The sequence below is a fragment of the Podarcis tiliguerta genome, assembly GCF_965153285.1.
Source record: "Podarcis tiliguerta genome assembly, chromosome: 7".
In the NCBI taxonomy this organism is placed as follows: Eukaryota; Metazoa; Chordata; class Lepidosauria; order Squamata; family Lacertidae; genus Podarcis; species Podarcis tiliguerta.
Window position 1 is genome coordinate 62,298,627 of NC_139540.1, and position 15,795 is coordinate 62,314,421.

Sequence of the window (15,795 nt, forward strand, 5' to 3'; positions counted from 1 at the left end):
TATTCGGAATAAGGGAATTTCCCTTTAAAAAAGGGAAACATTGACAGCTATGCCAACAAGTTGCAGTTTATGGCTCACTTTCTCAGAGGCAGAAGAAAAGTGTTCTTCTGTCAAGGCGACGTGTGTGCAAAAAGTATTTGTCAGTAGCGTTTTGAGGTTTCGCCGTCCCTTTCCTGTTGCTTGGTGCCTCCTTCGTGTCTCCTTTCCCCCGAAGCACATTGCTCAAATAGCAAGGCTTGTTAATTTTCTTTCTGTGACTTACACGTCACCCCTTAATCTTTTCAAGCCCAAGTTCATGCACTGGGTGTGGAGGTGTGTGAGAGAGTCCCCATCCATGAGTCTTCAGATGTTTTGGGAATTCTGCTCTCCGGCTTTGATCTTGCCCTGAGCCTAGGCGTGGGTTCTCCTAACAGAATTACTGTATAGTAGTTTGTGTTATATGCAGAATGTATCCCTAGAACCTAAGGTCTTGGAGCAGATTGGATGCAGTCTAAGGACATGTTCACAGGATAATTTGTTTTGGGGGTCGGGTGCAATGCAGGCAATTTGTCTTGCCAGCACAGACCACCTGGCTGTTGCATTATTCCCCTCAAATACAGAGGAACTGGTAGAGTCTGCATATCCTCACTTACTGCCCCAAAGGGGAAAATCCTAGGAAGAAGTCACAATTTATTCCTAGGGTGCTTATAGTTGTGACCTACACAGCACCACAAGCGACGCGGGTGGCGCTGTGGGTTAAACCACAGAGCCTAGGACTTGCCGATCAGAAGGTCGGCGGTTCAAATCCCCGTGGCAGGGTGAGCTCCTGTTGCTCAGTCCCTGCTCCTGCCCACCTAGCAGCTCGAAAGCACAAAGTGCAAGTAAATAAATAGGTACTGCTCCGACGGGAAGGTAAACGGCGTTTCTGTGCGCTGCTCTCGTTTCCCAGAAGTGGCTTAGTCATGCTGGCCACATGACCCTTAAGCTGCATGCTGGCTCCCTCGGCCAATAAAGCGAGATGAGCGCTGCAACCCCAGAGTCGGTCACGACTGGACCTAATGGTCAGGGGTCCCTTTACCTTTAGTTACACAGCACCAAGAAAGGACTAAAAGCAATGGGGCAACTTGTTGAACAGTGGCATGTATAATGGAAAAATAATAATTCTGTGTTCTTTTGAGAGCGTTTGCAGGTGTGGCCTGAATTGCTTTGCATCAGATAATTTAAACATGGGATTTCAGAGCAACCGTTAGAAGAGCCCTGCTGGCTCAGGCCCAAACACCCACGTAGTCAAACATTTCATTTTCACAGTGGCCAGCTAGATGCCCATGGGGATCCTGCAACAACAACTTTCTCCGCACTTGTGATTCCCAGCAACTTGCATTCAGAGGCATGTTGACAGCGAAGACGCACAACTCCGTGGCAGAGTGATGGAAATGTTTTCAGTTTAGTTCTAAGTGGTGTAGCTGCTGATCTTTCTCTCTCTGCAAGAGATGTGCAGCTTAATGCTGAGCTTTCCAAGTCATTCTTTGAGAACAGTTAACAGACATGCTTTGAATGGGATGGAGCAATAGCCAATCCTAGCCCATTTAGTGTTGGGTATGAGAAAGAGAAAGTGAGATGCTTGCAAGCACACATACCTTGATTTTTTAAGTGTGCACTTAAAAAAGTGATGTGGTCCCTTTACATTTTTGTAATGTTATATTTACCGACCTTGGGTCAGTTCTGTGTTAGCATAGGCACCATTTGTAAGTGGTGAGTTCTGTCCCCCTCTGCTGACTTTCCCTTTCCCATATGGTTCATCATCATCTTTACGTTACAATTGTCCAGGAACATAGAATGCTCCCAATGTTATGTTATTCTGCCTTGCTTGTTGTTATGAGCATTGACAGCCAACTTCTTATGTACGGTTTACGCTCTTGATCATTCGAGTCTGCAGGCAAGTTGCGTGCAAAATGAGAAAATGGGAGGTGATGTGACAGGCAGGTCGCCTTCAAACTCCCATGTTGAATTTCATTTTCTTTGTCTTTACTCCCCCTTTTTAAAAACACACACACACGAAAAAACAAAATAAAATTGGTGACAGTTTCTTGGTCTTGTTTAAAAGAGAGCCTGACAAGAAAGGTACATTCTGATATTTGCTCATTCTTGCATGCCAAAGCAGAACCAGTTGGGCAAGTTGGAGTGGGTGGGAGTTGAATCTAGCTGCTTGTTAAGGTGGAACCAGAGCAGCAGTTACCCAGAAGCGCATTTGAGAGAAACATAATCGAGTGATTTGTTTTCCTCATTCTCTTTGTAATTTCGTGTACTTCCTTGTGGAACCTAACTTAGCCCTAAAGAGTGATTATTCAAAACGGAGCACATTGATGCTCATTCAAGCATTTATCTTGTGCACTTAGTAAAGCCTTCTGCCTGCGGTTTTATTTCATATGTACTACCGTATTTTTCACCCCATAGGGCGCACCGGCCCATAGGGCGCACCTAGTTTTTTGGGGGGGAAATAAAGGGGGAAAAATATTTTTCCCCCAGGCGCGGGGCTGGGGCAAGGGAAGCCCGAGCTTCCTCCGACCCCAGCCCCCAGAACAGGCTGCTATCCGCAAGCCTAGGGAGCCCGACGGAACTCCCGCGGAGCTCCAAAGGCTTGCGAATAGCTTCCTGAAGCCTGTGTTCGCCCCATAGGACGCACACACATTTCCCCTTCATTTTTGGAGGGGAAAAATTGCGTCCTATAGGGCGAAAAATACGGTAATTGTGAATTGATTCTCCAAATTTGGATCTTTACGTACTCGAAAACAGCAGAAAGGTTAACTGGTTATCAGGCTCAAAGCCAGCAGGGGAACCAGACTCTGAGCTTTCCTTTCTTTAAAAGGAAGGCAAGTCTCTAGCCCTCCTACAAAAAAAGTTAGGAAGCAAAATGTTTAAGTATCCATCTATGTAATTTCATTAAGATGAGCCAACTTGGCTGCTCCCACCACTCAGTCTTTTTAGACAATGAGTGACATCAGAGCTATGATTGAATGTGAGTTGTTTGGACAACTGGGGTCTGTCCTGAAGATCAGTTGTTTTCCTTCCTCCTTCTCTTTAGTTAAAAGTCTAGTTAAAAGATAGAGCTTTCTGGAACTGTGCGAACGGCATTTCTTCTTCTTCCTCTGATGTTTGTGGACTCTTTAGTGCAACTGGATCTCTATATTAATGTTTTCCCATTGTGTGATCATCCGTCCTCCTCTCACCCCGGGGACCTTGGAGGGAGATGATTGTGCTGATGTCCTTTTAGATTTAGGGTGTGGTTAAAATGCCCTAAAGAGACTGAAAAATTCCTCCTTGCTACAAGGAAGAATCATGAGAATCACTGCTATCTTTCTTTTTTTTATATCATGCCTGTGAGACAAATGGAGTGAAACTGGCTTAGGAGAAACTCACTAGCTGTAGCATATATATGTTACGAAATGATATATAAGGTATGATATACATCATAGGCAGGAAAAATATAGGCATTTGTACTTGACTGGCATTTAATCAGAAACCTGAAGAGCTTCCTCGTAGGAAATAAACAGAAACCATGATGCTGCCATGTTTCTTTAAAAAACCCAAAAACTCAGTCCTTGCTTTTCCGTACTTGCTTAATACAAATTTCCCATTCTCCATAGTATTGCACCTCTCATTATTTGGAGAATGTGTGTGTTTTGATCTCTGTGTCATTAATTCTCTGCTTCAAAAGCTGTAATAATTGCCCTGTGGCTGATCATCTGGTGGGGTCTGGAGACTATTTTATCTGGCAACTGATGGTGAGAAAAGTAGTGTGTAATCATATATATCTACTCAAAAGTTCCCTGTTAATGAAGCAAAGGATTGTATCCTAGTTGTGTTTTTAATTCTGTATTCTTAAAACTTCATATTGAATTTTGTAATACAGGGGAAACTGATTATTTTTGCTCAGGTTTACTTCTGCAAATGGGAAATAACTACAATGATTTTTTTTTAAAAGATCCACTAGTAAGATATGTGTAGGGTGCCATTTAGGGATTAAACTTCATTGTCATGTCATTATTGCATATCATTTTTGAGATGAGTTAAAATGTGTAGCTGAGAGGGGTTTTTTTTTTTGCATGCTCTCTGTCAAATATCTGTTGAAGGCAAGTCTGGGAAAAGTGAAAGGCATCTAATCTTGCTAATTAAGATTACACTGTAAAAGCACTGCAAAGGGCCAGCGTGGAAAGAACTGTTCTCATTGTATTTTGTACCGCAAAATCTCTGGCATTGCTAACTCCATTAATCTCTGCCCTACCCTTATTTGAGGGGGGGGGAAACCTGTTGAACTTGTAAAAAGAATAAACCAATTTACTGTTCTGAATAGCAGGATCATTCTAGAATATACAATTTCCCCAGTTATTACACACAAAATTCCAATTTATCCTTCAGGGTATGATACTGGTCTGGGGCAGCCCATCCCATTTTGCCGCCCCCCACTGAAGCCTTGCTTACTGGGGTTGCGTGGCAACAGCTTCTGATGAAATCTCGTTGAACTCTCGCGAGATCTTTCCAGAATCCACTACTGCTTCTCCAGTGGTGGGTGGGGCGTCAGCAGGGGTCCCGCCTCATGAGATTCCACTGGCCAGGGGGACTGACTAAGTCTACTTCCTGGTCTGACCATGATACTGGTAATATCATAATATAACATGGAAATTGAGGTGTCTTCTCTGGTTGCTGTAGATCATTAATGAGGGATTAATGAGGTTTCATTGTTGACAATTAAGCTTTAATATAAACAATCAGCTTACCTCCGACATAACCAGATACAATTTATGGCGCAATATATGGGTTGAAGGCACATTATAGATAAGTCACATGAATTAATATGATTTAATTATGATCATCGTTTTCCTTTTGGTTCAGAATCTATAGGGGAACAGCTGGCTCATTTTTATATATATATTCTCTTCTCTTCCCTTTCCCACCTGACTTTAGACACATGAAAATCCACGAGAAGGATCCAAATGGCACTACTACAAGTACAGCACCTGCCTCCCCACTGAAACGCAGGCGGTTGTCCACAAAACGAAAACACAGCCTAGAAACCGAGGCAGACAAAGAGGAGCGAATTCCAGCCAAAAAGGTTCTTCTAGAATGTTTTCTGCAAAATTTCACCATAGGTTGAAAGCACACCCAACACACAATTGCAGCACGTGACTTCACCCAAGGAATCCTGGGAGATGTAATTTCCTCCTCACACAGCTACAGTTCTCAGGATTATTTGGGGGACATCATGTGCTTTAAATGTTTATGGGATGCGCTTTAAAAGTAGGGCATGGCTCTGCCCAAAGTTACATTCTCCCCCTCCCCTTTTCCCTTTATATCTTTCCATTTATTCCAGGGATGGGGGAACCTGCAGTCCTCCTAGATGTTTTTGGACTCCAACTCCCATCAGCCCCAGCCAGTGTGGCCAGTGGTCAAGGATGATGGGAGTTGTTTTCGGTCGAAAACATGGGGGACTGCAGGTCCCCCTTCCTTGATTTATGCGTGGGGTGGGGTTTTTTTGTTTAAGAAGAGGATGATCAGCTTAAAATTAGACATTAGAAATTCTCTTCATCACATGGCGATGGAAGAGATGAGGTGGGGACATTATAATAGGATTGTGGTTGCCAACAAGTTTAAAAATGTAGGGGTGTGTGTGTTTGTGTTGTACACATTCATTTTTATGAAGTGACATGCGCTATGATGTCACCCGTAAGGAAGTAGGATGCTTTCAAAGGTGGTTTGAAAGTCATGCACGCCCTACATCCCTATATGCACCAGACCTGCCCACTCAGTCCCTGAGCTGGGTATTTCTTTGCTGAGCAAGGAAGGTCTGGTGAGGGCTTTCATTCGCGTTTGCCTGAATGGGAGTTGACCCCTCCATGCAGCTGGGGGCGTTGCTTTGTCGGGGACTACAACCGAGTGGAGAGTTTGATTCGTGTTCAAGCAAATGCAAGTCAGAGCCAGCCTCCCTCCATGAACCTCCCTTATGGACCTCCCTTGTTCAGTGCAGGACGATCAGGGCCAACGCACCCAAGATTGGATGTTTCCCAAGGTTTTTCGGGCGGGACTTGGTTGCGTGCCTCTGTCCTGTCGTGGCTTTTAACCAGGGCACATTCAGGCAAGTTTATGAGCACAGCCTTCTGCGTTGCTTCAGCCTGGTGCCGTTTTAATGCAGTACAACGTTGGGCAAGTGTGAATGAACATGACAGATGGCTGCTACTGTGCAGACAGACACAAAGGAAGTCCAAAGGTCCAAATGATCATCTCCATATCTGCAGTGGCTGACCTGAAAAGAGGATGTCACGAAAACAGCTTGAGCGAGGCAAACCTCATTGAATACAGCATTTTTTATGTCTGCTGTTCTTATAAGACTCTGTTGATTAGAAATATTATTGTTTTTCTCAGAATCCCTCAAATTTCATGGCTGACATTGACCCCCTTCTCGGAAAGCTGTTTTCTTTGCTGTAAAAACATGTAACAAGGCACACTCCTCCCCTTACGTGTTCATATTCTGTGTAGTGGTGTGGTGGGGAGTATTTACTCTTGGGCAAATCAATGGGAAGGTTCAAAGCAGCCCAAAGAGGCTGGAATCACACTCCATGTGAATTTGTGCGCTCAGTCAGGTTTTTGCGTGAGAGAATTCTCCCTTCTCTACCAAACAGGCCGTGGAGGAACTGCAAAGTGGTGAAGCTGAGAAGAAGGCCGAGGATGAAGTTTATCGTTGTCCAGTGTGTTTCAAGGAATTTTCGTGCAAGTATGGGCTGGAAAGCCACATGGAGGCGCATCCAGACACCTCACTGAGGTAACAAAAGAGCACGGGAGATGTGGCTTGTTGTGGAAGATGGTTGCTTGATGCAAATGTATGTTCCAACACATTTTAAGGCCTCTTGAATTCAGTGGGACTGAGTAAATGAGGTTATTTTAGTATTAAACCTCATTTGAATCTGACTTGAGGTTACGTTTTTGTTAAAACTATTTAACTGTTCTTCCAGTTTTTGTAAGTTTTTGACCAAGTGGCAAAAGCTTTTGGGATTGGCATGGTGCTGATAGGATTTTTGTGTTGGCAAGTCGTGATGAACCATTGAAGGGGAAAGGCTATGGTTTCGTAGTTGCGTTGCATGCCAAAGGTCCCAAGTTCAATTCCCGGCAGGGCTGGAAGACACCCTCATCCTGAAACCACAGAGAGCTGCTGCAGCTCGTAGTCTGGGTAGACAGTATTGAGCTTAGACAGACCAGATGGCCTGATTCAGTACAAGACAACCTCCCATGTTCTATGTAATCTGCTTCTTGCAGATGAGATACCAGAGTCCAGATGAACTCCGTGTGTTAAAAGCACATGTGAAGAGACTGCATAGCTAAGCTCCCCCATCAATGTGCCTGATGGTTGCGCATTTGGCAGCAGTGGGAAGAGGCCCTGCATGCATTTTAATGTATGAGCATATAATGCCTCCATGTGGTGGGTGTTGAAGGGGAATCCTTGGCAAACTGAACAAGATTCACCTTTCTCATGGAGGAGCTCAGCATGCATTGATGGATGTAGTTGATTTCCTAGGATACTCCTTTTATCAGGGAACTATTCATGCTGAGCATGTTAAAATCCAGGATTTGGGGGCTAGAGCAAGTGTGCAGGACTTTTACTAGGAAAGGTAGCACATGTTGGGTTTTGCTTAAAACAAAAATCCAGTTTAATTTTATTAGTTTATTAACTGGGTGAGTGTTTTCTGGCCCCCTGCCATTTGTGCCGTGAGGTTCCACAGGGTTCTCTTCTTTCCCCAGTTCTGCTTAATATCTCTGTGTAGCCATTGGGAACAGTCATTAGATGTTTTGGAGTGAGGTGTCACCTGTATTCCGATGACACTCAGCTCTGTTTCTCCATAACATCAGAAGAGGCTGTGAAAGCTTTGAACCTGTGTCTGGATTCAATGTTGGTGGACTGGATGAAACTGTCTTTGAATCCTGGAGACAGAGGCTCTTTGGTTGGGTGGCTCCCTTGTTCAGGGAATTGGCAAGTTACCTGTTCTCTCTGAAGGAGCAAATGTATAGCTTGGGGTTTTTCCTGGGTGCATCCTTGTGACTAGAGGCCCTAGTGTCATCTGTGGCCAGGAGTGCCTTTTACCAGTTGATTTGCCAACTGCGGCCATTCCTCAACAGGGATAGCTTGACCGCTGTAGTCTACACATTGGTAACCTTGAGGCTACATTACTGTAGTGCTCTCTGTGTGGGGCTGCCCTTGGGTCTGTTTGGAAGCTCCATCTGTTGCAGAACACTGTGGCCAGATTGCTGATGAGAGGTTCTGGTCGAGAAAGTGTAACACCATGGTTAAAACAACTGCACTGGTTGCCCATCTACTGCCAAGCCAGGTTCAAGGTTCTTGCATTGACTTGCAACTCCCTGAACAACTTAGGTCCAGGCTATCTCAGGGACCACCTGAACCCTTCCATCCCAGCTTGATCACCGAGATCATCTTCAGGAACATCTCTGATTGTTCCCCAAGTTGGCGAGGCTCATTTGATGACAATGACAAACCGAGCCTTTCATGTCATTGGCCCGGTCAAGTGGAACACCCTGCCACTAGAGATTATGGGGGGGCCTTCTGTGCCAACTCTTAAACTTTTCTATTCTGCCAGGTCTATGCAGGCAATTAAGGGTACATCCACCACAATGGTCTACTGAAGTTTTTAATTCTTTTGCTTTTAACTTGTTTTCAACTTGTTATAAATTTACTACATGGTTTTATATTGTTGTGAACCACTGTGATACATTTTAAAGAAAGAGCGGTATATAAACAAACAAACAATATTTTTTACACTGTCTAGTAACTAATGTTCTCAGTAAACAGTACAATTTAAGAACCTTTAATTAAAAAACAAACAAACAAGAAAAAGCTTCATCACCATAGAACGCTTCTCATTGACTTTTGCTTCTCATTGACTTTTTTTGGGTGACCTGGCTTGGATTGGTACAATGAGTGGGCGTGAACTAGTGACAGGGCTGCCCCCCCCCCCATTCTGGTATTACCAAATGAGCAACATTCATCCCAGGGCAAAATAAAACAAGAACAAAAAATGCCTGGTATTACCTTGGATTTTGGTATCGCCTTGGTGAGTGAGCCCTATTATCTTCTGAAATACAAAAGTCTGGAGGACTAAGGCCCTCCTTTGTTTACCCACCGAAGGAAAAACACATCCTTAATCCATTGATTAGGTAAGAGAAACTCTTCCCCGCCTCCCACCCCCCTTTTTAGGTCAGTCTCTTTTGATGATGTAAAGCCTTTACATTATGCATCTTTGCCAGATAATTATGGTAAGGACAAGTCTCCTGGGGGAGTGGGAATAATGGGACCTTTTGTTATGTTAGACAACTGGCTGGAGCAGGGAGGCCTCTTGCCGTGGAATTAACTCTTCCCATTGAGCCTCTCCTCCTAGTGAACTGTCCTGAAGTTACACCCTAATTAGCTGCATTAGCTAGACAGAGCAAGGCCATCTCAGGGATGTCTCCTGTGAGGGACCATTATTATCTCTGGCTGGTGTTGGAGGCACAACACTATCCTTTTCATCCTCGCTCCCCTCCTGCTAGGGCTATTTAAAGGCAACAGTTTTCTCTGCAGCCTGCCCCACCAGAGAGGCTCCAGCTATTTCGGTGCGTTTACATAGGAATGACCGATATAATTAGCAGAGCAGAGAAATGCTGCACAGCCAATAGGGCAAACAAGAAGCCGCCTCGGACTTCTTCTCTCAGAGCCTTTTTCCCTTGTGTGCGGCTTTCTATTCCTGCCAAGGCTATAAATCTTCTCTTAAATTGCTCATCGGCTTCAGAGACTCAAAACACGGTTTTCTGAAAGCTGCAGGGCCGATACACTTTAAAGTTGGGTTGCCGTCTTATCCTGCCTTTTTCTCCAAAGGTTCTCTGCTCTGTATCACTGCCCCACTACTCAATTTACCACAGTTCTCTCGCATGGTTTCAGTTAAGGCTGAGCAATGTCTAGTTTTCAACATCGTGATATAACCCCAGCTAAACACCGCAATTTACCAGTAGATCACAATGTCTGAAATAAGGATGGAATTATGTACAGTGGTACCTCGGCTTAAGAACAGTCCGGTTTAAGAACGATTTGGTTTAAAAAACGCCACAAAAATGGAAAATGGTGTCTTGGTTTGAGAACTTTACCTCGGTGTAAGAACGGAATCCGAATGGTGGAAAGGTTCTGGCGGCGGGAGGCCTCATTAGGGAAAGCACGCCTCAGTTTAAGAACAGTTTTGGTTTAAGAACGGACTTCTGGAATGGCTTAAGTTCATAAACCGAGATACTACTGTAGAGTAGATACTAGGTAAAGGTAAAGGTACCCCTACCCGTACAGGCCAGTCTTGCCAGACTCTAGGGTTGTGCGCTCATCTCACTCTATAGGCCGGGAGCCAGCGCTGTCCACAGACACTTCCGGGTCACGTGGCCAGCGTGACGAAGCTGCTCTGGCGAGCCAGCGCAGCATACGGAACGCCGTTTACCTTCCTGCTGGTAAGCGGTCCCTATTTATCTACTTGCACCCAGGGGTGCTTTCGAACTGCTAGGTTGGCAGGCGCTGGGACCGAGCAACGGGAGCACACCCCGCCGCGGGGATTCGAACCGCCGACCACCGTAGATGCTACTGTAGAGCAAACAGGATAACGTCTTGGCAACTGCTACTACTTAGAGGTCTAAAACCTGTACGTTTTTACTTACCTTTAACACATTGTTACAACAGAGCAACGAGTGGCAGGAATAACGAGAGAGGCGATGATGGGCTTTGTGATTTCCCCACACACCATGATTTTTTACATAGCGCACACACACACAGCGTGATTTGCGATACATTGCCATGTTGGATACAGTGGTACCTCGGGTTACATATGCTTCAGGTTACAGACTCCGCTAACCCAGAAATAGTACCTCGGGTTAAGAACTTTGCTTCAGGATGAGAACAGAAATTGTGCTCCAGCAGCGGGAGGCCCCATTAGCTAAAGTGGTGCTTCAGGTTAAGAACAGTTTCAGGTTAAGAACGGACCTCCAGAACGAATTAAGTACTTAACCTGAGGTATTGGGAAACAGTTACCGCAGTGTGGACTTCACACCGATAATGGGTGATGTATTGATACCTCACCCAGCCCTAGTTTAGGCTGAGAACCAGGTTTGATCCCTAGCGCCTCTAGTTAGGGCTGGAGAGGACGTCTGCAGAGGCGCTCAGCCATGGAGGTCTGAACTGTTTGCTTTGCCCACACCACACCCTCTGTGTTGATCTGCCTCCATCCCCCGCTCTTCCCCACCCCTGGCCTTTCTCTGATTTCCTACCTCCTGTATGAAATTAGGCTGAGGATTGTCAGTCCCGTCTGAAACACTCATTCCATTAGTGCAAGAGCTTCCTCTCCCCTCCTATGTTCCACCTCCAAATTTGCTCCTAGTGTTGTGGGAACCCCAGAACAGATTTAAGGGGGTGCATGGGAGGAGGCTATTGGAGGGGAAGTTGCATTTTCCAAGCAGAAATCCTTGTGCTGATGGAATGTGTTGCTTAGCACTATATTGGATACAGGCCTAAATGTTTAGTAATGGTGCTAGTCCCTTTTTTATTTTCTCAGGCAAAAGGGTGGTAATAGCTATAAGCTGCCTTGTTGGTCCAGCTACACACACACACACACACGGGCAGGGGAAGCTTTTTAACTTTGGCTTCTTCCTTGGACACCACAGCGGCACTTGAGAGTTGCCACTGTGCCTTTGCTCTGCTCACCGGCAACTGCGGAGCAGCTGTTTGATGATGCTGTTTCTCCTCCTCAGAGCCCATGTGTGGAGAGACAGAGGAGGGTTTTGTCCCAAAAGGAGAGCAATGTGGCAAGCTGGCTGGTGTTAACAGGGACGTTAACCAGTGCACATTTTGACAAGGGTGAACAATGAAATCCTTTCAACAAGGAATAAGTCTCTTGCTTTAAAGTGCTAACTGGTGTTCCTTCTTTTCAAAGCTGCTATATAACTATGTTAAAGAACAGCATTCCTCTCCATGCTTCCCTCCTGGAAGCGAGTTTGATTCAATTTTGTTTTCCAAACAAAGTAGCATTTTTGTAGATTTAAGAAAATGATTTCTGTTAACGACCAGTGTGTGCTATTTCAGTGTAAATGATTAAGCCTTGCATTGGGTCAGTGCAGCTTGGGTTAATTTTTTGTTTTATTACAGTGGCTAACATCTACATGATTTTTTTTAAAGGTAGTATAGGCCTAGGCACTAACATTGGGCACATAACAAAGTTTGGTGTTTCTGGATTCCTGTTGGCTTTTACGTGAGCGAAGTTAAGTATGTGCTTAAACGCCCATTGAAAATAAGCAGAACCTAAAAGGCTTGATGTAAAATGGAACAGAGTTTTGTCTTTGAAAATACATTCACATATGGATAATCAAAGTGCCTTTGAGCATGTACAGAATGCCTTTCTTTCACTGCTAAGAACCTGCAAGCAAGGAATGCACAGTAATGCAAAAAAGGGATATAAATGCAACCCACCCACCTTTTTCTAACATAAGCTCAAAGTGGTATATATGGTTCTCATTGCTCACAGCAACCTTGTGAGGTAGGTACGTAGGTCACCCAGAGTGTTGTGTGGCCAAGTGGGACTACCTTGCAAGCATATTATCTTCTGCTGTCATTTGTTGCCCTGCTTAACTCCTTCTGTCTCCTTCAGTCTCTTTGTTACGTAACTTAGCCCTTCCTTATTTGACTTGACAGTCTGTGTGGGGTATTCTTGTTAGACTGCAAGCTTCTCCCTACCCCTCTTTTTTTGACATCATCACGCACAAAGTATTTCCATATGTTTCTAAACCTTTTTCAGTTTGAGGTGTCCAGCTCCTTGCTTTTAAATAATGCTCACTCGGAAGCCATTAAACAGAAGAAGAAAAGTGTGCTGTTTTTTTAATCTACTTTCTTCAGCACCTACAAATAGTTGGCTCTTATTGTGTACTTTTCCTCATATAGTAGTAGTAGCAGCAGCAGAAATTAGGCCCAAAAATGTGAAAAGGAGTCTCATTATATTTAAGCAAATATTTGTTTATTTTTCTTATCCTTTATTACAGTTAGTACTAAAGCGTTGAGAGACCACACAAGTGCTTATTGTTAAGCTGATTTAAGTGTATTCTGGTGCTCAGCTTGGCAATGCCAGTCCAAGAAACTGGTTTCCTGAAACTGGTTTGCGGAATTACTATGCCCCTTGCAAGCTGTTGTCTATGGTGCCTCCCGGTTGCTACCTATCCATCTTGAAAAATAAAGACAGGACTCTTCCTTTTACTGATGTACGGTAGTTGCTGGGGAGCAGCAAAACAACTCGCCAGCTGTCTCTGTGTTTGCTCCTTTTACACCACAAATAATGGCATCCGTGGTGTTAGGAGGCTAGTCAATTAACAGGCAAATGTTGTGGACTAGTAACTTTTGACATTTGCAAGACCACGCTGGGATGAGATGAGGTCTGCTACTCCTTGACGCGGGTGGCGCTGTGGTCTAAACCACAGAGCCTAGGGCTTGCCGATCAGAAGGTTGGCAGTTCGAATCCCCGCGACAGGGTGAGCTCCCGTTGCTCGGTCCCTGCTCCTGCCAACCTAGCAGTTTGAAAGCCCGTCAAAGTGCAAGTAGATTAATAGGTACCATTCCAGCAGGAAGGTAAACGGCATTTCCGTGCACTGCTCTGGTTCGCCAGAAGCGGCTTAGTCATGCTGGTCACATGACCCGGAAGCTGTACGCCGGCTCCCTCGGCCAATAAAGCGAGATGAGCGCCACAACCTCAGAGTCGTCCGCCACTGGACCCTAACGGTCAGGGGTCCCTTTACCTTTACCTTTACGCCTTGAGCTGCTTGAGATTTGCTCCAAAAAGCCCTTGTTGTCCTCCCTGTCTGTTGTCCTGCCTCCCTGCAGTACCAGTGAATTATTGAGGTCAGTAGCAGGGGAAAACATGAGAGTTTGTTAATATTTCCCTCAGCCCTTGCCATCTTCCATGGACTCAAGTGGTTTGCTAAATAACAGTATCTCTGCGGCGTGCGAATTGCAAGCGTTTTTGAGAAGCCCAAGTGGGGTTTGCAAATCCTGGGAGACCTTGAGAGTTGAGAGACTGCACTTACAATGACCCTCATTGTCTTTCTGGAGAGATTTAGAAACAAGGTGCCAGGGAGTAGGTGGGAGGTCTTGGGAAGAGTGGTGTGTTGAAATCAAGAGTGTCTGGCTGATACAGGCTGTTTCAAATGTTTCTGGGTGACTACTTTCCCTTGCTGGCTTTTGCTTCAGTTTTCCATCTGCAGTCATGACAACAGGTGTTGAGTGTTACTTCAAATGCTTTCTGGCCTTGCGGTGATTCTGTACTCACATTATATGAAGTAATTCCAAGATACCTTCTCTCTCTGTGAAGCGTTGCCTATACATTTTCCCCAGGGCTCTGAATTTGCAGTGGTCTGTGTTGGAGTGGAAATGCTGTTGCAGTAATAGTAATAGCAGCAGCAACAACAACAACAACAAACAACAACTACATCAGCCTGCCAGCAATGCCTGTAAAAGAAAAAAAAGTGGAAATGGAGGTGTTCTAATGGGTTCAGGAAGCTGTTTTCTTGAGAATTGCAGTGATACCAACGTGTTATGAGGATTGGACAAAGCACTGAGTTGAAGCAGTTGCAGGAGGCAGCATGTTAGCATCTTCTGGAATAAGTATAAAGAAAAGGAAAATTAAAAACAAAACAAAAACAGAACTTGAAAGGCAATTGGAAAGCTTTTTGTGCTTGATAAAACTGCTTCCTGCACCCAGTGGAGTCATTCTCTTTGCATTTGGACTTGTGGTGCTCACTTATTCAGTATGACAAGCAAAAATTCATGTTACAAAATAAAAATAAAAATAAAAATGCTGTGCTTAGGAAAAACCCAGTTTCCAATTAAACATACCAGAGCACTTCCATTTACATATTGCACCAGAAGAAGAGGACTGGAAGGGGACTCCAAATGATAACGTGGAAAGTTATTTAGATAATAAAGATTTTAAAAAATCCATATATCCCAAATGTCTGAGGAATGATTGGCTTGCTGCCATATTTGTATTGTGTGACCAAAGAAGACACAATGGGACACAACAATCTCAAGGACCAGGGAGGATGGGCAAGGATTTGCTGCTGGGACAAGGAACTCCAGGAGCTGGTAGTGGAATGGGGGTGGGGAGGGATTTGAGGTGTCAAAATGCCAATGACCAGTCCTTTGGACATACCTTCCCATTGTATGGCCTACCAGGCTGGGTTGTAGCCTACTGTTTATGCATTGCGGTCTAAGTACCTGGCCTTTGTTGAGGAGCCAGGAGTCTTACTAAGCTTGTCAATATGGCTGGTGAGCTGCCTGCAGCTTGGGTTAGAAGCTGGCTGTGCTGACTTTAACTAGAGAGTTTCCGGGATGTGCTTCCTTTTGATGCAACTCTGAAAATACTAACTCAAGTTTGGTACATCCTTGTGTTGCATTCCCACACTGTCACAATCCCCTCACACTCTTCTCCAATGCCATGACAGTGGTACGGAGAGCTGGATCTGAGCCTCTGTGTATCAAGCCAAGGGTATATAGCTGGCAGACTTTTCCTTCTTGTAGCCTCAAAGGACTGTTGACCTTCTAAGACTAGAAGATGGACAAGAGTAAGAAAACAGGTGCAGCTTGCCCTTAGGCAAGTTGTAAAATATAAACTGTTGGTTTTGGTAATGTACTGGTATTATTTGATAAGTAGCTAACGGAGTAGATGAAAATAGATGGGTGTTCTGTTTTCGTTGGGGTACCGAACATTTAAC

At 44.7% G+C, this 15,795-nt stretch overlaps 1 protein-coding gene across 23 annotated transcripts in view; it reads left to right on the forward strand.

Moving 5' to 3' along the window:
* RREB1 (ras responsive element binding protein 1) overlaps positions 1-15,795 on the forward strand; it is a 125,250-nt gene that overhangs the window by 85,207 nt on the left and 24,248 nt on the right. For all 23 annotated transcript variants that reach the window (XM_083449282.1, XM_083449272.1, XM_083449264.1 and 20 more), the window contains 2 exons: positions 4,942-5,089; positions 6,654-6,793. In XM_083449282.1, the coding sequence (XP_083305408.1) occupies positions 4,942-5,089; positions 6,654-6,793 (288 nt within the window). The remainder of the gene's footprint in view (positions 1-4,941; positions 5,090-6,653; positions 6,794-15,795) is intronic.